The sequence below is a fragment of the Styela clava genome, chromosome 1 (genome assembly GCF_964204865.1).
Source record: "Styela clava chromosome 1, kaStyClav1.hap1.2, whole genome shotgun sequence".
Taxonomy (NCBI): domain Eukaryota; kingdom Metazoa; phylum Chordata; class Ascidiacea; order Stolidobranchia; family Styelidae; genus Styela; species Styela clava.
In genome coordinates this window covers 12,020,504-12,044,208 of record NC_135250.1, presented here as the reverse complement: position 1 = coordinate 12,044,208, position 23,705 = coordinate 12,020,504, and the positions used below count along the sequence as shown (strand labels likewise).

The following is a 23,705-nucleotide window of genomic DNA, read 5'->3' as shown; positions in this document are numbered from 1 at the left end:
TTAGCTGATGGTTGGCGTTATTAGATGTTAGATCTGTCCCCTATCCGGTGGACAACTGGTCAGCAAAGGAAAGAAGTTTGATTCTGAAATGCACAATGGGTGTGAAATTTGTAGACATCCTTTGATATGTGGGGATTCCATTATGTGTAGAGCATAGGTAAGAAAATTGAATTTTACTATAAAAATGGACAATGCTATATTATCTCTAATAGCTCATTGGCTTAGTTTGATTTTTTGTTTTGCACTGAATTTTAATCAATAACAATAAATTAACAAATTTTGGACAAGCTGAGAGTATTGAATTGAATTCTTTTATTTCTCATGCTGGATTTTATGGCATGGATACAGTGGTGTATAGCTCTTGTATAGCTATTCAGTAGTAAGTAACACTTCTGTGTCAATCTAGTTTCGGGCATGAGGATATTCTTTCAGCAAAAATTTATCCGTCCATGCTTTATATATCAAACAAGAAAAATGCAGTAGGCTACATTATGATTTGTGTTACTCCGCATTTAATTATTTTTTTATAAAGCTTTGTTCAAAATGAATTTAGATGTGGCAAAGTGCAAATGAAACTACCAAAAAAAATTGTAGTAAACCCCACATTTTAAAGGCTCTTTGCAATGCATATATTAGGATCGGTTCCATTACATTTGAACCCACGTACATTTGAACCCATGACAATTGCACCTGTATGCTATTGCACCTATGGAATTTTTTTTGTTTTTCGGATAGTTGAACCCATACTAACCCTAACCCATGGGTTCTAGTACCCGCATATAGATTGAACCCGTGGATATCACATGGGTTCAAATGTACGTGGGTTCAAATGTACGATCACCATTAGGATCATCTATATAAAAAATCATTTGGTAAATTATGTATCAAAATTACTATATAGTTGGTAAGAAAATAAATGACATTAATCCTATTATATTTTTGCTTGCTTCATCATTTTTTACTATTTCCATAATCAATCAAAGTTATGATGTCATCGGTTAGTAAATTATGACGTAATTGTTCAATTAGAATTTAACGCAATATTACTGCTTACTGGTATATTATGTCATGACGGAATGAACATGCATTGATGCATAATAAATAGTTAGTCAAGTTACTATTGTTGGTATATTACATGCATTTTTATTATCAATCTACATAAAACTATTCAAAGCTCTATCTTTAGTTGTTTTTACATGAAAATTTCAATCAATATATACAATTCAATTCATTTACATGACCTGTTTTTGGTAGTAGAAAAAATGATACAAAATGGAAATTATTATCTACTGTTTCAAGTATAAATCAAATTATTTTTCTTCAGCTGCTTTGTAAAAAAAAATATTTTTGTTATAATAATTTCAATATTCAAAAATATTGAAAATATATCGAGTGACATGCTTGTTCACATTAGTTCCACCACTCAATGTTTCAAGTTCATCTGGTTGATCAGGGATAACTCAATTTACTAATTTACTGTTTTGATGAAGAGATATGGAATTTTTTTTCCATGCAAAAAATCTGTGACATTAGTATGGATGTTCCGATAATTTGCATACAATTTTTGGCATTAAGTCATGGCTTTTCTATTTTTTTAGATCAGGACGAATCAACACAGAAATGGCAAATGCAAAAAATGAAACTGTAAAGGTTGTCACAAAAGAGGCAGGGTCAAAGTTTATTGAAGAAAACGATTTGGATTTATTTTCACTCGAAAATGAAACGGACTGTGTTAGCAAAATGAAGCAACTGATCAAAAATAATGGTAATTCACAATAATATATCAATAATATGATAATAACAATACATTAAAGTAGATCTATCTTCATCCCCTTATCTCAATATTTTACAATTTATTGCTGTTATTTAAAACTAAAAAAGATAATAGCTTTACTGCTGCTTCATACTGTAACAAATGCAAATGCATTGTAGGTAGGCATTGCATCATTATCATATTGCAGTTCTAAAATTGACTAGGTTTTTTACTCTCTGTATTCTTGATTCAGTCACATTTGATATTGGACCTTTTTTATGTATGAAAGTTTTTTGATTCAGTTCAACTTCGTGAACATCTTTGCTTGTCCCCATCCCATGAACTGATTTGAAAAAAAATATATTCAAAATACCGGCAGTTATTACATTTTCAATATATTTTTGAGGAATTTGAAGCTGACTTTTTTGCATATATGCAAGATAATATTCTTAAAATAATATAGTATAATGCACCACTTTTCTGCGGAAAATAGTAAAAATAAATTTCGCTTTTGCAGAGAGATTGAAATCAAGCTCCGTGCATATTATATTTTCCTTTTGTTTAATAATTCATTTCGTGGCATTGTCTGTCTACCGGCATAATAGTATGAATGTCAAAAATTTGTTGCATTAGCTTATGAATATTTAAAATAGCAAAATGAATGTTTAAGATTTATTTACCAGGCGATGATAGTTTTGACATTGTAAAACATAATTTAAAGTTGAGTTTAAAAACAAAATACACAATTATAATTAGAATGATTTAGATACTTTAGAAATTAACAAATTTTGATAATCAAAATGTCTATTTAACTTGGGAAAGAAATAAAAAAAATTATGCTGCAAAAAATGGCATCCAATATTTTGATCTATAGTTTTGGACGTCAACCGTCAACAAAAATTTCATGGAAAATGACATCTGTCATCACAAATGTGCTTTTTATGCAATTAAAAATAATATAATTTATTATTTAATTATTAATAAATCATTTTTGAAATTCTTATTCAATCCAAATTTCATATCTTTATTGTTTAAAATTCTATTTTGTATTGTCGGTATCTGTATGTGTAGGCTACATATTTTTTTACACAGCTCTTATTCACTTCGAACAAGGCCCTATACAAGCTGACACTTATCTAACTGACGCTTTTCACTCCGAACAAGCCCTATACAACTGACACTTGTCTAACTTGAAGCCTTTTGCTCCGAACAAGGCCCTATACAACTTATACTTGTCTAACTCGACGCCTTTCGCTCCGAACAAGGCCCTATACAAGCTGACACTTGCCTAACTTGACGCTTTTTGCTCCGAACAAGGCCCTATACAACTGATACTTGTCTAACTTGACGCCTTTTGCTCCGAACAAGGCCCTATACAACTGACACTTGTCTAACTCGACGCCTTTCGCTCCGAACAAGGCCCTATACAAGCTGACACTTGCCTAACTTGACGCTTTTTGCTCCGAACAAGGCCCTATACAAGCTGACACTTGTCTAACTCGACGCCTTTCGCTCCGAACAAGGCCATATACAAGCTGACACTTGCCTAACTTGACGCCTTTTGCTCCGAACAAGGCCCTATACAAGCTGACACTTGTCTAACTTGACGCCTTTTGCTCCGAACAAGGCCCTATACATGCTGACACTTGTCTAACTTGACGCCCTTCGCCCCGAACAAGGCCCTATACAAGCTGACACTTATCTAACTTGACGCCTTTCGCCCCGAACAAGGCCCTATACAAGCTGACACTTGTCTAACTTGACGCCTTTCGCCCCGAACAAGGCCCTATACAAGCTGACGCCTTTCGCTCCAAACAAGGTCTATACAAGTAGACATTGAAATTTTTCAGGTTTAACCATGCCTACCCAATTTATTACGCCCTGGGTGAGGTGAGTGGCATGGGTTTTGAACCTGAGATGTGTAATCTGTTATGCCAATGCGATTACGTCTAACGCTTTAACCACTAGGCCATCATGTCGCCCAAACTACTCGTATCTTATATTATGATTAAAAAGATTGATTGCTACCTATGACTTCCTACCCTTTATATAATAATCCAAACTTTCTTCGTTGATCTGTCAATTATCCTCATTATTATTATTATAGTAGCAAATCTAACACACTGAGGTATAATTATATGGTGTTGCTTCAAGGAGTTACACATGAAATATGCTTGATCTGACATAATTAATAGCTCCTTATATAAATATACTGAAATGGTGTCTTTGCTTTGAGTTAATCTAGTTTTAATTTCATTCAACAGAAAGCAATTGTCGCGTAAGGCCGTCGTCTCTGGTTTATAGAAGTTGTTTTTCTGTTCCATGTGATCTCCCTATTCTTCATTCTATGCACGAAGAGGAAGAAGATATTGAAACATTAGAGGTTTGTGATTTGTTGTATTTAGCTTAAAGATATAATAACGAGGGTTTTAAGACAACACACTAAATACTAAAATTTAAAAAAAATTTTATTTGAAAATATTACTAAGAAATACATGCATGCATCTTTGAATTGAATGATCCAGATTTCTTATAGGTCAAGTTTAGCGAATGTTAAGGCCAAATTGATATAATATTATTCTTTATGCTGGTATCTAATCATAGTTTGAAGCAATATTTCGATAAAAAGTTACAGAGAATTAAAAATTAAGAATATATTTTTCCCCCTTTTTTTTAAAGCAGATTATTCAAGTTTTGCTATTTTGGGTTAAAAAAACCTTTAATTAGTTTTCAGAAAAAATTTTGAAAATATTGTACTCCTTTCTCAATTTGATACAAAAGCGAATATCAATTTTTGGATTCCTGCCGCAGAATATTTGCCTTTTACTGCACTAGATTTGTAATACAAATACTTGATATGTGGCAAAATTGAAAAGGGAGAGTGAATGAGAAAAAACTTTGTATGGCATAATAAGTTGCGGTATGCAAAATAAACCCAAGCAATTTGAAGCTTTCAAATACCAATGCTCATTTAGCAAAATAAATGGTCAATTAAAGGCATAACTAGACATTGCATGATAATGTAAAAAGGCTAATATTGGGAATTAGACATTTTCATAAAATTGAGCTTCTTGGTATGAAATTAAAAATGAAAAATATATATTTTTGCTATTTTCTCAAACAGCTGTTTCATTTTGTTGGTTTGCAACCTTTGTGTATACTTTTCGAATTTGTTTTTCAGATTATTAGGTAATGGTTGAGTAGAGAATTACTATTTTGATGTTCAGTTTCACGTTCATGAATTTGAATATTGATGTAATCAATATGAAGTACTTTTTTCACTTTTATTGAAATTTAAGATTGATAATAATGCGAGAGATTTAGGCATTAGGATAGGTGATAATGCATTCAATTAATATAAATTTTGATATGTTGATAAAATACCATTCATAAAACCAAAATTCTGTTTTTTTTTGAAAATCTGCTAAAAAAACTGTAACAAATTTCTGGAAGGCATTAAACTGAGAAGCACACATCCTTTTTCACCAAATTTGTAAGAATATGAATTGAATAGTGACTAAGTGATTAATGTACATTTGATAGTAACTAATATTGTATTGATTAAAACAGAAGGGATATCATTCTGTCTTATAAGCTATTTCTAGAATTGTGTAGAAAATTTTGCCTGTGGTATGTTATTAATGAGTTAATTGACCAATTATTATCGTTATTTTTGATAAATATAGGATAGCTGTAGTGTTCATATGGGTACATTCATGTTAGTTATTCATAATTAATTTGAAATTTGGACTAATTAAATTTTTGTAGTATGGTGAGTAGGGAGGAAGATTTCATATTCGATATACAAGGTGTTGTAGGCGTAGCAAGCAGTAGGGTATTAAAAATGTCAGGTAATCATACTTTTGGATTTTTGTATCTTACTTGAATGAAAAGTATGGGATTGATATTTTTTATTGCTTTGATACTCCGCTAGTCAATTAATGTCAGGAGCTTTAAAAATTCTGTTTACTCAAATTCAACATTTTTTAGTTCAAGTCAGATTTAGGATTGTGGAAAATATTTTCAATTTTTTTTTGTTAATCGAAAGGATTTTGGGGCCTTCTGACTTGAAAATGTTCAAATTTGAGATTCGTCCCAATTAGTCTATTGTTACCTGTATAGATAATATCTGCCTTTTTCAATGTTGGAAATTGACAATATGTAGAGATAGTTTTCACAATGAGTAAGTGGAATATTTTGAATTTATTTTCTGTATAACGAGTTTCATGTTTATTGTAGGAAAGTTGTGAGTTCGCTATCCATATTTGTACCGAAGGCAAATTTGGTTACATTTACTGTTATTTCGAGACAATTTTGTTAATTTTTTTTTTAGGAGAATGAAAATAGTAGTAAAATGGAAAATTGCAAACGAGAAAGCATGAATTTTTGTGGAAATATAGAAGAAGAAGGAGATGAAGAAAGTGAATTGAATGAAATTAATAAGCAGAGCACAAACAAAAGTAACTTTGAAATTACTTTGTTTTCAGTTTGCTATTATTTTTTAAAAGCCCAATCATGTATTTGTGAATTAGTTTATTATTTCAAATCAATCAATTGTTGTGACATAAAGGATATGACGAGAATGTCAGAATTTTACTCAACCATGATAATGGCTTTGTGCAATCATGTGTAAAATAAGAAGTCTTTCATCTCGGTCGCAAATATATGTAGATATCCCCAGCTACTATGAATGCAAACATATTGGCTGTTTTGATTAGTTCTCAAGTTTGGAATTGAATTGATCATTATTATTTTGAATTGAATATAACATTGAATTGATAAGTTTTGAATTTTCAAATTAAGGGAATGTTGTATGGGAAAATTACATATTAATAAATAATGTGCGGTATATTTATATAAATTATTTTGGGATGTATTGTAAATTCAAGTTGTTTTACAGCTCTAGGATATCCTTTTACCATGATCTCAGATCGTAGACATAATAATTGTTGAACATTGGTTCATTTTTTTTGAAGATACTTCTAAAATTTGTGTTATGTCGAAATGAGTCGATGAGTATAATATGTAACATTGATGTTATGTTGTTAGGAAAGAAACAGACTTTCAAATTGACTTTCTGAAATCTTTATAGAGTTAATTAATTATTCTACAGCTGTGGGAATGTGTACCTATATCAGTAAAAAAATATTACAAAATATATGTTACAATAAAACATTTTATCATCCTTATTCTATTATACTTATACTTATTCTTTCTCAATTCCAAAGAGCCAGCAGGTCATGAAAATAACGCTCTACAAGATATGACTCAGAATGAAAGTGGAAGTAGATCCTCTTCACCAACTCTGTTTGCAATGTTCCACAACTTCAGAAACAGAAGCCGGAGTGAGTGTTGTTCAGTAGCGACCATAATTTTTTTGCAGCGATTTTTTTAAAAATTCGATACTGTATATTTAGATTTTGATTGCGTGTTCTGAAAAATTGGTATTAGGATTATTGGATAGAAACCTGCACCCTAAATGCTCTTACCATAAAATGCTTCAGAACAATGGTTTTCGAACTTCATGATTCGCGACACTGACACTCTTTTAAAAAAATTTAGCACGCCAAAGTGGCATGCTCTTTTGAATAAAAAATACAATTTTTTCCCATTTTCCCATTAGTTATGTTATTTGTTGGTTTTAGTAGTAAAAAGCAAACAAACGGAAGTGAAAAAATAATGGCATTGTGGTCAAATCACAATTTACTTGGTATTTTGTCAATGACTGTGATGGTGGCCCTCGTCGAACCGTGATTCCTTTATAGGGCCAATGGCCCAGTTTGAGAAACCCAAATTGGCAGCTCAATCATAGTCAGATACGGATAAATGTCAGCATAAACTGTTCCAAAGCAGCATATGTTAAGGTTCACCAAATAGTTTTACACATATTTAAAGTATCTTGAATACTCTATAGGAACTACTACCTACTACTGTTTACATTATCTTAGTCGTTCTTACCGTAATTAATTTTTTTTAATTAATTCAAATTTTTTATTGACCAAACGTCACGCCACAAAGTTGCGTCTCAATTTTTCACTATTCAAGTATTTCCGATTGAGCAATGTCCATTCTTTCAAGTTTATTTATGGCATGATCCATAGATGGTCGGTACACTGTTTCAGAATATCTTCCTTGGTTGTGTAAGAATTGAACAACATTTATGGTTAGGATTATTAGCTCGGGAAGAAATAATTATCACAAAAAACATGGCATGGACAAGAACCGCATATAGGTCACAAAATATTTAACTATGTAGTATTTATTTTATTTTTTTGAGGTTTTACATACCACGACGTTCAGCATTCTAATTTAGAAATTTCAATTTAGCCGAGATTTAATTAACGTCATTCCCATGTAACCTTTTCCGGTATAAATGTCATAGAAAATCCCTTGTATCAACAGTGTTATGATTTTATGTGAGAAAATTGAATTGATTACGTCTAAAGAATTTATAATATTGAGAATTGAGGAATATATAATACTGTATCTGTTTTAAAGTGGCTTACCGCCACATACCTTTCAGCAGTATTTTTGACTTTTCCAATGCAAGGTACCTTTTCGATGGTATGTTTGAAAGTTGTGAACCCTTTCAAAAATCCATAGGCTACTTGTTGCTATATTCATTATAGTGTAAAATTGGTGTTTCCATGGCTTTCTCTAGCAATTCAACAGATACCGTATAATTACTGTGTTCGCGCGCTAAACTGTGTCATAAAATTAGCTGAATTGTAAAAATCACGAATTGATTCAATATTGTTAATAATGAAGTAATGTTCGTCGTGTCATATTCAGTGAATGATTACCATTTTACCATACGCTTCACCTATCCATATGCACGCAACATTATCTTCACTACTCATGCTGATTACTTTGAATTAATAAATCATTTCGTTTTTCCATTAGCGCAAATTCTTCGGTAAATGTTACATAAAATACGCCCAACTTTACATCGTAATTTTAACGGAGGGTTTATTTATTTTTTATCTTCTAGTAAGACCGGGTAACATCATAATTTGAAAATTCATAAATTTTTTTTTTGATTTTTATCAGAAATTTAATCCAAGATTGATGGGCATCTCTGTCCGATATCATATACTAATATTAGTTCAAGTAGCATTGTAATCATCGCAGATATGGAATCCATTGTGGAATTATACTTGTTTCGCATTCGAGGGTTTATCTGAGTATTACGTCTGAAATATCTCAAGTCATTTCAACTTTTATTTTTTTAAATTTCTGTTATCTTTAATCAGGCATGGGCCAATTTTAGACATAATCTACCCTAGGGAATGAAGTGTTTGAATAAACGGATGCGCTGATAACAATGTTGGTATATCCATAATTGATATTGTCATGCTACGCTGTTATTGATGGCTCCCAGTTCTATTATATATTAGTATGAGATAATGGTACGATGAAAAACGTAAAACAGATAATATACGAGTTTAATAGACATTATTACTCCAATACATACGTGAAATTTATAAAATTTTGTAACGAGAATATGCGCGGCGCATATATTTTATCGTTGTACCAATACGTCATTGATTCATTATCTTAGGGCCGTACAATTTCTATATAATTTTCCAATGACATCGACGAACTGATTACCTGATACTCCGAACTCCGGAGAACTAAATTGGTCTTCAACAGATTTTGTAGTTAACAGATCATTGTTGGCATTGTACGGCGGATGACTATTTCAGACATGACTGGGAACTTTCTGCCAAAAAGTATCCTATACGTATTAGTAATGAGGGAATGACAACCAAATAAGCAGTGAATTGTTCAATCAAAGGCGTTTAAGTTCTGTGAGACCCTCCCGACCGTTAGTCGATCGTGCCTTGGAGATAATGCAACGAGCCAAAGAATTTCATCATTCACAACCATAATATTTTAGCTAGGATCGACAGACCGAAGACACCCTGTTATTAACTAGAAACATCTGTTAACAATTTCTTTGCATGTATCGGTTATCGATTATTTTCCTCTTCATAATTTTATTTTTTCAAATTTCATCTGCAAAATATCAGAAGTGCAGTCCAAGTAGAAAATGTAGACAATGCATTGCAACAACTTCGTAAATTTCCAGAACAATAAAAACTGAAGTCATGCCCTTTCGTTTCAGGGCTGCCTTTGTTCATAAAACTACATTTACGCATATCGTACGCCATAACGCCACTGAAATATGTGGTCAACTGATCCACGTATGTTCTCTATTCAATTACCATTAAATAATGACATAATCGACAACTCCTCTCATCTTGTCTCGGGTCACCTTATGACCTCCTACTATTGTAATACAAAATGTAGATAATGTTACATATTTGTATGAATGTCGCTATACGAAATATTTCCTATTCATTGACACAAGGGACAGATGTGTTTTATACGTCATTAAGACAAGCCAGATATCGCGAATTATAAATAAGAAGGTCCTCTGCTCAAAACGTTTTCTTTCTGCTAATGTTGGATTTCTTAAATTCATACCACTATTTGCTGTGTTATGCCACTTGACTAGATAATGTTTGTTTCCATGACCGTTGACCCCATGAATATTTCTATATTTATCATCGCAAAATTTTTGATGCTTGTTTTAGAAGTGTTTTCGCGTGTTGGGGCTTAAAAACTGGTTCACGTGTTTTATAACTATCGTTTTAATTCAGAATATTCAACCAACATCCATTAAAGTACTGGTCGCCTAAATTTAGCCCTATCAGCTTGATATATTGCGGCTATTTCGCCAAGTGGAAACGCAAAACGAGCTAATTTTCACAACCATGGCTGAAAATTTACCCAAGTGAAAAAAATGTCTGAGCAGCTGCTAGAGTTTAAATTGTTAAGTCACATTTGGCATCTTGCTCTTTAGCCAATGCTAAAAAAACAAACAAGAAGACGAGGTTAGGAGAAACGTCCTTGGAGATTTACTATATGATTGACCATACTCACATATGAATTGAATTTGCGACTACTTTTCTTACCATGGTACTATTGATTTCATAGTAATCGGATTCACCGCAAAATCAAAGGATGTGCGTCTTAATTTTGCTGGCGGCCAAAGAGTTGAGATTTATAGTTTGTCAACTTTTCCTCACTTCAAAAATAGTAGTTAACCATTTCCCAATGGTGCGTTATATCAGTTTCCCACACACGGAAAAGCCGAATTGATTGTTGCTTCACTAAGTCGTTATGATTGCAACTAGAATTTTTGAAATAATAATTGCAAACACTACGCGCAAAAATTGCCAGGGATAATTATCGTTTTATCATGTGGTATCTCTATTTTGAATAAAATACCTTTTTCACCGGTTTTCATACAATTCATTTTGTACACTATAATTTCATAATGCAAATCGGTCGAGATTTCAAGTTCCATGATATTCGTTGCAGAACGATAGATTTTTATCGTATGCCGGCAAGCAAAGGGCATGCTCTTTCATTGTAATCACTCATTCTATGTCTGTAATTCTGAAATACGCCGGCGCGGTTTATCATAATGTAATCGTGAAATACATCAGTTTTGCCGTTTTCAACACTTCCATAAATTAAAAAAAAGTTTCCTATGTACCATAGATGGAATGGTATTCAAGCGCTCCGATTCATCAAACGCCCTTACACGACTATTCCCAAAACTCGGTAATATTACCATGTCGATGTTGGATATGATCAATCATTCGGTATATGTTACAAAGAGACGGCTTTTGTGTGTGTTCAATACAATGTCGGTTTCATGCTGGGTGGTTTTGTCATGGAAATGTTCAAAAAATGTCTGCTGTAAATTGTTTTCGTTCTAGTATGGGCCGACCATTATTCATTCTCGAAAACGAATAAATTTTCACCGGATTTTCAATATGTATTTTCCCCCCAAAAAAGGATATTTTGTTCTATAAGACTATAAGTTGATGCGTAATCCAACTTCTCGGGACAAAAATTATTAGAATTTTTTTTTTCAGATTTAAACGACCTAATTTAATAACTGTGGATATTCAATACTATTTACTCATTGTATATTATCTTTTCTCTTATATGAAGTTAATAAAAATTGAATATGAAAAAAGGTCACGTACAAATATACCTAATATCCCGTGGAAAGTTAAAGTTATTTCAGTTCAAAGTTAGGGCGGTGATGTCGCTTCCCAAGCGCTTTTTACCTAAACTCGCCTTGCTAAGAAAACCAAATTCAGTTGTACGGACAACAATACATCAGCTGTAAGGGATCATTTATTCACTTCTGTGTGAGTATCGTAGCTGATTAATATTACATGATTGTAAACGGCGCCTCGCGCGCATCAAGTAATTCGAGTCACTTTTTGATAATCGAAGACATGAGGTTAACCCCACGGGCTTTGGTTAACTGCTTATTGGTCACGTGGTTGATGGAATGCAAAACTAACGATTGACGAGAATTGTAATTATGACGGTCATTGTTTGTTAATTAAAAGACCACACACTGCCCGGTTATATGCACAAACCGATTATGTACCACAGATTAGGATATAGCTTGTTTAGTTACTTGTATCGTCCTTTGTGTTCTGTGTATATACCAGTATTTTAACGAAATTTTTTTTGAGGTAAAACATAACTGCAGAGCCCCACCCAAAAGCGATGGCTTCAGCTACCCACGTAGAAGAAATAAGTGGTTTAGCCCTGTTTTTAGTAGAAATATAGTATCAATTGAAAAAAAAAATCTTTCATAAAGGTAAGATGTTCTTAGTTGTCAGACAAGTCATATTTTAAACTGCGAATCATTGTTTTAGATCCTCTTGCTACAAACCAGATGTCAGGCAAATCGGGTCTCTATTCTATTTAATAATTCCAATGATTACATGCATTGATATTCCTAACCTAACATTTAGTACAACTTCTCTGTAAGAATTTAACGTATTCTTTATTTGTAGGTCGCATCACCAGTAGTCCTGACCTATCTCGTTCAATCGCTTCATTCAACATGCTGCGCCAACAACAGCAAACCTCAAATCCTATACAATCATCACTTCCAAATCGAAACCAACATGGACAAGTAGTTCGAAACACTAGAGTCAGACACAGTAGTTACGAATACTCACCTAATTCAGATAACGGTAGTAGGTTCGTATATTTAATTATTTTACCCTGTTCTGTAGTATATTGTTTAATACTGACATGGACAATCTACGACCCGCGTGCCGAATCTGGCTCGTTGGGTAATTCAATCTGGCCCACCTGATGCTGTGACAACCAAGCTAAAACTTGATGTTTTAGATAAAAATAGCTTAAGGAATTTAGTTTTGGCGCGAGGCTCATTGTTTTCCACTTTTGCTTTTGTAACAGTGTAAATATTCTTCACAAAATGTAACTTTTTACGTCACACTCACATGGCGCGCCAGTCCGTCCATGTGAGCAAAATTATTGTCTCCTATGGTCCAAAAAATTCTGCCATTCCCTGGTTTTATATACCGTTATATGGTGTTGTCATGAGACTTGCACTGTTTATCTGTACATTTACGTATATTCATAAGTTATTTATTTTTCAGTTTCAGTGGGAACGATCAAAGCCCCGTTTTCCTTCGTTCATTGCCTTACCGTAGTAAACGAATTCGACCCCGAGTTTCCGAATCTCTTCCTTTTACTCACGAACTATTTATGTTGGGAAGACGACGGAGTTCATCACCAAAACCTTTTAGTCAGTTATCGAGATTTCATGATCATCAGCATTACCATTATTATCACCAACACCACCCTCACAGGCGATCATCGGACATCAGTCCTCTTCACCAAAGGTAAAGTTTTACTCGATATTTTGCTCTAAATAATACATTGTATTTCGCTAGAGTTATACCTATAACTAGCTATTTTGGACTAGTTTTCGATAAATAGCTAGCTAACTAGAAACAATTTAGATTTGAATACTAGCACAAAACACTACAATGTTGTTTGGCTACTTACATTTCACGTCGAAACAACACGTAAATCGTCGGTATAAGGATGTTTTTATGATATTAGTATAATCGATTTTACGTATATTTTTGATGGCCAGCATTCCAATTTTCTCGTTGGTACAAATTAACTTACGCAAACGAAGTTTAACACTACCTTGTTACAGTATGGATAAACAGGGTGACACAAAAAACAAAACCCACGAATTTCTTAAATACTATAACAAAAATGATGAAAATGCATTTAACATTTGAACTTCTGTCCGTATAAGATTATATCCAAAACTTCCAGTATTCTAGGACGCTTCGTACAAAAGTTATGTTTTTTAAAAATATGTTCAAAATGAGTTGGGTTTTGTATTTTTGAGACGAAGGAACCGTTTTACTCTCTGGTGGCGTCGCACATTCGATGTCGTCTGTCGTTAAAAACTAATATGCGTCATTGTTATGTAATTTACTTTCGCACGCTATTAATATGCATTCATATGTGCATTGTCGCCTGTAAAATAGACAAGACAGTCTCAAGGGTTTAGATGGAATCGTTAACGGTTTTGGATGATATCATTAAGTTGTTTTCTTTTCAACACATTGGTACCTATAATATATGTTTGAATCCAAAATTTTTAAACATTGCATTTGAGATACACTCGTGAAATGCTATTCCAGCAAGAAACAATTTCTGTGAAAAAGCAAGTTCCTTAGGTTACAGTTGTCACAAAAGTTGCTGATTTTTGTAAATCAACATTTCATATTCCATGAAAAGTATATTCGTGATTCATCAAGATCCCTAGCGATTCAGGACCAAGCAAAACCCTGGACGCGAAATACCAACTTTAAAAATGTAGCGATTTATTGACTACTCGACTAATTTTTGTCAAACTTTTCTCCTCCGGAAGTAATCAAATCATATTGCTTATAATACTACATTATAAAAATCATACATGTTAAATGTCAAAAGACCGTTTAAATTATGCCATAAAATAAACAAGTATTTATCAGCAAACGTTACGTTGCCGACTCGCCGTCGCGTAAAATATGACCACTTTTCAATTTATCTAGCCAATTTTTGCTATTGAATTTAAAATTTGAGTTCGTCGAATAAAGTACTAGCTTAGTCCAGTCACGATCTGAACTTAACCAGGTTAAATTTAGCTGATGATATGTTGAAACACGTCAAGTATTCAGTTCCAAATTTGGATCGCACTGAAAGAGCTCTCCAGTAGTGCTTTTGTGCTGAGCTATTGTCAAACCACCCCATAATCCAATGTAAGCCGATCTAAGCCTCAACCGTTTTTGCTTAAGTCTTTCAGAACGTTAAGGACATGTCCTTAAACATGTCGAGTGTGTCTCTATTGATTCCCCACACTCAATATTTTAGCTCATTTCATATTCCCGATTGTATTTCATAAATTAAGATAAACAATCAGAAGTGTTTCAAGGCTGAATGTTGAGAAATTCAAGATCTGACATTCTAGTCGTGACTTTTGACTAATGGAAATTATCGTCTGACGATTTAGAAGAGCTATGGCCAGTAAATGAGGCAATCGCATCAATAAAGCTATTCTGCTCTTTATATTTGGTACACGATAGTATACTTACAACTGCAGGAAAAGCGATTACCATTAATATTTCCGAACTACATTTAAACAGTTGAATATTATTGATGTTTCCAATCTATTCTACTATATAAAATGAAGTCCCACTCAGGGATGGCCAATATCGAATAGTTCACTATTTCGAATACATTCGAAATTATTTTTTTCGAATATGAAATTTCGAATACTTCGAAAATAAAATCCACTAATTGAAGCTCATCTAAATGTATGTAGGAATTTCCATATAATAAGCAATGGAATAACTGCTATCTACAAGTTAAACCTAGCTATATTACCAGGCATTTCATATTTGCAGATTATTGCAGTATATATTTTATATACCACTAGTAATGTTAACGGAATTAAATTAATACGGCAATAGTGGTATCGATGATGGATTTGAATATTTGCGTAACACAAAATCATCTTAGTAAAACGCCCATACTTTTAAATACCAACCATTATCCGAATTATTTGCCAAAAAGTTGGATAAAGTATGAGTTATTTTTCCGACTTGTGACAACTTTTTCGTGAGTACAAAAATACGAATCAAAAATTAATTATATTCGGGAACTTTACCACACATTTTAAGTCCGCAGATCGCCGTTGTATGTCTGAGTAATAATACTTTTATTATTTTATAAATATGAAAATAGGAATCAAAAACTATTTATAATTGGGTAGTTTACCACACATTCTAAGTCCACAGATCGCCGTTGTATTTTGTAAATACGAAAATAGGAATCAAAAGTTAATATTAATCGTGAGTTTGCCACACAATTTATGTCCACAGATTGCCGTGATATTGTGCCGAATATATTTAGTTTTTGATTCTTATTTTACGAAAAATTGTCACAAGACGGAAAAAAAATTTATACTTTATCCTCGCTGTTGGGAACTAATTTGGATAATGGTTGCCATTGGTTTGTATTTAAAAGTATGGACTTTTTACTAGGATGATTTTGTGCTGCGCAAAATAATCGAATCCATGACCGATACCACTATTTAAAATGCCTGACCGTGTTAATTTAATTCTATTATCACAACTCAAATGTTGGTAAATCGGGCAGTTCACCACACATTTTAAGGCCACAGATCGCCGTTGCATTTTAGAATTATAACAGTTTTATTATTTTGTAAATACGAATCCGAAATTAATTATAATTGGGCAGTTTACCACGTATTTCATGTCCACAAATACCGTGGTATTTGGTATTAATACTTCCATTATTTTATCAATATAAAAATGGGAATCAATATTTAATAATATCGGTCAGTTTACCACACATTTTATGTCCACAGATTGTCGATACAACCATGAGTTACATTGAACAGAATTAAATTAATACGGCATGACATTTTAAATGCTGGTACCAGTCATTGATTGGATTATTTTGCGCAACAAAAAATCATCCTGGTAAAGGATCGATACTTTTAACTATCGTTATCAGAATTATTATGACTTGTTTTTCCAACTTGTGACAATTTATTGGATATCGTAACAATGACGGCTATAAATACCGTATTTCCCGGCTAATAAGTCCACATGGCAAATAGGACGATGTCTATTTTTAGCACTCAAAAAAGTTTTTTTTCCATACAGGCCACCAATAAGACGGGTAGAAAAATTGTGTCCCTGTTGTTCAGTTATGCTGATATGCGCTAATAATTTTATATGTTTAGAACCAGATCAAGTTAGTTTGGTAGAATCATACTTACAGAATTAACTATTTTTAACAATTGAGCGGTAAATTTAAATTGTAAAACGGTAATCATTTTGGACAAGTTGAAATAATTTTGGAATGTGATAAGTAATACACTGTACGTCCACGGGTTATTTCACAGCTGTGTTTTCCTGTCCCTGTCGTGTTCTGCTGAATCGGCAAAACGAAGGGGTCACAAATCACTTTCTCGGTGGCCGTGTTTCTCATATTAAAGTAACCATAACCGGTCTGCGATTAAATATCATGATTGGCAGACCCTAAGACCCAAATATAAGGTTACACAAATCATGCTTGAGAAGACTCATGCGAATAAAAACAGACCACATAGAACTACATACTTTCTCAATTAGACGCCCCCCTAGAAAAGCGACTTATTGCCGGGAAATACGGTAATTGTCAATTTTTCGACGTAATGGAAATGAATTTGTAAATTAAAAGCCTCGTAGACGAATGTCGGCAATGTCCACCAACGCAAACGTGCAAATGTGTCGCAACACTATGCGACGTACGGTCGCACAGAATATAAACAATCAAAGTGCCGATCGTCATTACAATACGTGAGACAGCGTAAAAAGTCGTTTAAAGATTCCCATAAAACGAAACACCACGATTACGGCGAAAAGTGGCTACTATTCGGAATTATTCGAAAAGCAGCCGAAAAGGTATTCGAATACTTTGATATTCGAATACATTCGAATATTCGATTCGTTTTGGACAACCCTACAGTCCCACATCTCCAATTGCTCTCAATCTAATAGAATTGCTTATTGCCGCGGCATGGAAATGTGTGCTAATATTGCTGCCTGTTATTGGCAATACAAAATTCAATTGGAAATCGGGCATTTCAGTTCCAGTCCATGGTATTTTAGACGCGAATATCAGACATACGTTAGGGTTCGTGCTTCTTCTTCTCGTTGCTTCGTGGTCTGACATACGCTTCTTGCTTCGTGGTCTGAAAATTATGTTGCGTCGTCTATTTAACGTCCGTGTTTATTGGCTCTACTATGTGTCGAGGTGGCAATTTTTCTTTTTTTTGAGGTAATTTTATGTATTTCATTATCATAAGATACAATATGCTATTTATTATTCAACCAAAGTTTGCAACCGACTGCCGATACTGAGTTGGAAAAAAAATCCAATGAAAGCATGTCAAACCACTTCTTCACTGCAGTCAAGTTCGCGTCGCATTCTAAACGATGTCTTTATACATTGGTTGTGTCGCCAGGGGGAGACACAGAGTCACCCTAAACCAAAGCGTATATATAATATAAGCGAGGCAACGCTCCGCCATCTTGTGCCTATTGTTCTCGGCAATTTAACTCGGCGCCTTATGAGAAGTTCCAACACAATTATTGAAACATATCTATTATTTTCACTAATATTTTAGATAGAAAAATTTTGAAGGTCGCGTTTTGAAGTAGAATCATAGCCGAACATGCTTATATCCTTTCATGCTGGCCAAATTACATTTATAGTACATCAAATTGTCTTTGAAGACATGTATACCGGTTCCGAGTTGCTTCCGAAGTAAATAGGCCATTCTAATCGTCATAATTAACCATTTGACAATGGCGTTCCTTATGACGTCACAGATGAAAAGTTGTATTTATAAGTCGAAATTACCGGCCGACCCAACTTTGCTTCAATGGCCGTTTCGATTTTCTGGTTAATATTTTTCGTCCGTCAAGCTCCATACTGCCTTAATGCTCGGCTCCGAGCTGCGCTAGAAGAACAAATGACATTGTAGGATTGTTGCGGAGACATTTTACTGCCTCAAATTAGCGTATCACTATAAAATCTTTGAAAAAAAGGCCAAAAATGGTTCTACGCTGTGTTTGGTGTCAAATTTAACGCATTAGATAGTTTTTTATTATTAATTGCGTTATATATTTAGATAGCATATATCTTATAGTTCAAAATCCACCTTTCAGTTTCATTCTAGCCTTTATAGCAGCGAACTTATTCAATTCGGTACAACAACATGACAAAAATTTCCCATAAGACTCCATTGTTTCGCGTTCACCAAATATGGCACAAGATGGCGTCCATGAACCTGTTTAACATTAGGCAAGTTGGTTGCCGGCCGTTGCCCTAAACAAGCGTTTTCAGCGTGTGGTCCTAGAAGCCTTCGCGTTGTCTGATATTACCGGATATACAACACGTTGTTTCGGTGCAAACATTATAATAACGAATGAATAACATTCCAAATTTTTTAATTAAGCATACCGGGTTTAAGCCACGATTTAGAAATTTGCGCATTTTATTTGAAATATTACTTTTCATCTTCTGTGGTTGAGCACACTTGTAGTACAGATTTTAATTCTTACTTTTTAGTATTCTTCTGTCGGACGAACTTCATGCATTCTTGACATCATGTAACTGTGCAAGACTTCGAGGAGTTTTCCCACTCAATTTTACTCTTCAGCAGTTTCGCGCACTTTCGGAGGATGATTTACAGGTCAGTTGGTATTGGTAAACCGTATATATAACGACTACGCTGTTAGTGCAATTTTGTTGAGTGCTTTCTGACGATCTTCTTCTCTACAGGAGGAGTATGGTGTGAGTGAGATAAAAGATAGAGAAGACCTCATGAGGGCGGTGGCGAGATCGAAAGAGGTTGCAGACGACGACGAGGAAGAGAAAGAGAGAGAACGGGAGGTGAGAGAAATTTAAATAAAAATTCATTGATGGAACATTATTGGTTGTTTCCATTCTTACGTTGATGTTATTGGAGCAGTAGTTTATCTCTCCCCATCTGTCTGGATAGAAAAGGGGAAATTGATTGTATTTGATGTTGGGAATGTGGTGAACGTGGATATCAATGGAATCGACCATGGTTTTTAAAACTGGGTATTCGACTTCTTACGGGGTTACGGGGAGATTCTCTGGATATCATTCATCTGAAGTAAGTTGAATGCAACTTTTTGCTTTGGAAGGACCGACAAGAGTTCATAGTATTTGAAAGATGGTCACAGATTATAAATAGAAGTTACAGAACCACTGCACTGTACTGGAGAATGGGTGGGTTGGGGCAAGTGTTGAGAGGCTTTGAGAGGGGGTCACGCACCATAGGGAGTTCGGAACCACTGCACTAGACATCTATCGTCCACTCACGTTAAAAAGAGCTGGAGAACTGGAACCATGTTTTCAATTGTGACGTGAATCCTCACTACATCTATTTTGTTAATTATTGGCGTCCCAAGGCAGAAAAAAACCCAAGGACTTTCTTTTCAGTCACTTGTTACATGGACTTTGTACTCATAGGCAACACAAGGTTCGGGGTTCCAAACGGAATCTTGTAGAGAAATATAATTTATACTTTACTTTGCTTCTTATTTCACTTTTACTGTTTTATTCTCGAACTCATGTGTAAGCTTCGATATATGTCGAGAATGTCAGACATAAAAAATAGCTGTGATCGTTCCATGATATTGACAAAAGAATGAATATCACCAAAATGCAAAACACATGACACATGCCAAGTTCAGTTCATTACAAATCATTACAAAATCGCTAAATAATCTAGTCTATTTTCGTACAAACGAAAACTAAAAAAGTGTATTGTAAGATTATTGAGTGCAAATACCAGTAGAATATTGGTTATGATGGTTTCGTGCTTTATATTAGCCTACTGAAAGGTTACAATTTCGTAACAACAATTTGATTTATTTCAAGTCGTGTTGAAATGCCTGCCAATATATCGCAATCAATCGATTGTAATGGTAGAAATGAAATCCGGTCATCGGCTGGACGATATGGGCTGAATGACATGCAAATTTATTTTTGTTGTAATACGCGTTTGATTAATTGAATGTTCGAAATATCATGTAATAAATATTAAAACACGAAAAATTTCACTTAATTTTTTGTGTGATTGTCCAATCATATTCAATTTAATAATATCCTTAGCTATCAAATGTTTGCTATTGCCGCGAGTAGGTTGCCAGCAATCCCTTTTCCTATTAGAATTGGGTTCTTATTTTTGTGTCAGGCGCCAATATTAACCGGCCAAACTTTTATTTGAAAACATTCAATAATTCAAGAGATCGTGGCTGTGTACAGTAATAAAGAAACGTTGAATTACATGGCAATTTTACAGTAAATGATTGGTTCATCTTGCATAACACAGAGATCCTATTTGAGTTAGCAATATCAAATATGGATTGGTCATGATGCACATTCTTGTTTCACAGATGTTACTAACGTAACTAACGAATATTTGACAAATACTGTCACAGCCACTACATTGGTTCGCGCCAAAATTACTGATAGATGCGAGTTAACTTTCTGATTATTTATTATGTTGTCACTTGGATATAGCAGTTTTCCTCCATCGTTCGATTAGAGTTTCGTCACGTCAGGCGAGTTGTGACTCCTAAAATAGCAATCGACATTTTATGACGACCTTAGTGATTTTGGTCACTCAAACTTTCACGCGATGTGTTGGTGCTATTTATTATATATAATTTTTGCGTTTCTTAGTTGGTTTACCACGTATATTTGAGTTGTTAGTAATTAATATGCTCAGTATTAATATATGTCTACAGACTTTATTATTAGATATATGTATCAAGATTCAGAGAGCTATCTAGAATGGTTTCACCACGCTTTCATTAGTCAAGAGTGATTTATTTGATCGCTTCGCTTTGTTTTTAATGGCGGAAGTTATCGTCGTTCTCACAAGCCACACACAAGCTGTTTTCAGGAGAAATTATTTCCCAAAGTCAGGCCAGCCTTTTAACGATATACAGGGGTTCATAAAGTTCCGTTACAATTTCAATGTTGTTATGAAATCAGTTCCCAAACCAAACCCGCGCTCGGCCATTATCTGTGTTTTGCTGTGACTGCAGTGATTTTCTTTTCACTCCCATGAATAGTCTCAAAGATTTCCATCTCATTGACGATATTTCACAGATCTAGTATTCGATGCTGCTCATATACTCGCCATTGTTGATAGATCTGTAGTCTATAATCTATATGATATACAGTCGATAAATTACTAATGCCCAGATATGATAAGTATGACGTAGCACTTTTTCTATTTTCTATCTGGTTAATATGAAAACGGAACTCGTTTCCAGCGCAGTATTTTAGATTTCCTAACTTTTTGGACGCTTATATTCATTGGATCAATTGGCCCTTCGGATCGTTTTACTATTATGTTGTTGTTGTTCTGTTGGTTATTTTTTGTCGTTGTTATGAAAAAAATCTCTATTCTCATTCTCTAAATAACCAATTGCTTTTGAAACTTTCGGTGGTTAAGTGTTTTTATCAGTTATTCCGCATTACTGATATCATTCCAGGAACCCGTCTGCAGATTCACAAACTAAATAGAAAGATTGTATTTTTCGCTAGAATGCGCTGTATAATTTTTAACTATGGGAACACGTTTTTATGACATCGTAATGGCTGTCTTCCACTTTTATGACATCGTGAGGGCTGGTATGGTAGTCTACTGTGACAGATTGCATACCCGTACTACGGCGTTTTGAACTTCGTATTGAGCATCGCTCTCGTGTTTTTTATACATAGAACATTAGCAACGAACAAGGCGCAGTACATGCAACCACAGATATCTAGCGATATGTAAATAGCTATTTTTGGAAGGACTGGGTCTTGGCTGGTGTATTCACGGTTTGAAATTGCCATCTTAAAATGTCACTGCTTATTTTATATTACCCTAGTTACCGATAATATCAATCCCCTTATCACAATCCGTCGTTTGTTAAATTTTTGTACAACTAAAACACAATTACCATAAAATTCCATTCAATTTGACTAGTGTTATTAGTATCATGTCGAAGCAACGTGCATTTTTCGTGTTTTTTTCTCGTTTTACCCAAAACCTAACAGAATTGCATGGTCGAGTTGACTGACAAACCAATGCGTTCGCTTGTGCGGAAAATACCGTTTAACTCTCTGCTGTTAGTTCCCGTTGTATGACTAAAAGTTTCAAGATGATTTTTACTCAATTTTTTGGCATCATATTATATTGTATAAAACAATAATTTTCGCTGCAAATCATTGAACGCATTTAGTATTATTCTTTCGTCATAATGCCTAATACAGGATACTCACGCATTGTAAAGGGTTAACATGCCTGCTTTGAGACTCATATCGCCCACAAGATTTAAAGATAAGCATTCATTCACGCGAATCGTACAAGCTAAATAAAGTTTTGTGAATGGTCGCGTTGTACTTTATTTACTCGGCTTCACTGGGAGACTAGTATGATTGGTTACAAGGAGAATTTAGATTGATATCATGAGCACAGGGAAGAGATTTATCGCTGGTATTTTTTCTTACTGGCATTTAGACATACAGTGGAGAATAAGATATCGCGGGAAAGCAATTGGCAGGGTAATATCTGAAACTCGATTTTTTTATAATTTAACCTACGGTACTTCGTGGCGACATATATCACGAATGTTTGGTTAAAATCGCTAATAGTAAAACTGTGCAATGTACTTTGCGAGAAATCCTCATGTGGGACCAATAATGAAATCATTGATCGAAGTTTTATACCCGTTCCGACCCAGAAAATATGATCAAATATAATTTACGGTACTTGAAAGCATTATTCTTCAAATTGACTCTTTGCGTAAAATTACTCCTTTTCCTGATACTGCAGTCGGAATGTAATGGACGCTTTGAAAGATAAATCAAATGAGCATCGCGTCCTTGGATATGGTCCATGGCACTATTACTTCAGCAACAA

The 23,705-nt window shown here is 34.1% G+C and overlaps 1 protein-coding gene across 2 annotated transcripts in view; it reads left to right on the top strand.

The window, feature by feature from the left end:
- The window catches only part of LOC120344003 (microtubule-associated serine/threonine-protein kinase 3-like), a 74,142-nt gene continuing 50,437 nt past the window's right edge, over positions 1-23,705 (top strand). For both annotated transcript variants that reach the window (XM_039413087.2, XM_039413079.2), the window contains exons 1-9: positions 1-157; positions 1,599-1,765; positions 4,018-4,136; positions 6,087-6,213; positions 6,982-7,098; positions 12,652-12,841; positions 13,267-13,512; positions 19,322-19,445; positions 19,535-19,645. In XM_039413087.2, the coding sequence (XP_039269021.2) occupies positions 1,621-1,765; positions 4,018-4,136; positions 6,087-6,213; positions 6,982-7,098; positions 12,652-12,841; positions 13,267-13,512; positions 19,322-19,445; positions 19,535-19,645 (1,179 nt within the window). In that variant the 5' untranslated portion in view covers positions 1-157; positions 1,599-1,620. The remainder of the gene's footprint in view (positions 158-1,598; positions 1,766-4,017; positions 4,137-6,086; positions 6,214-6,981; positions 7,099-12,651; positions 12,842-13,266; positions 13,513-19,321; positions 19,446-19,534; positions 19,646-23,705) is intronic.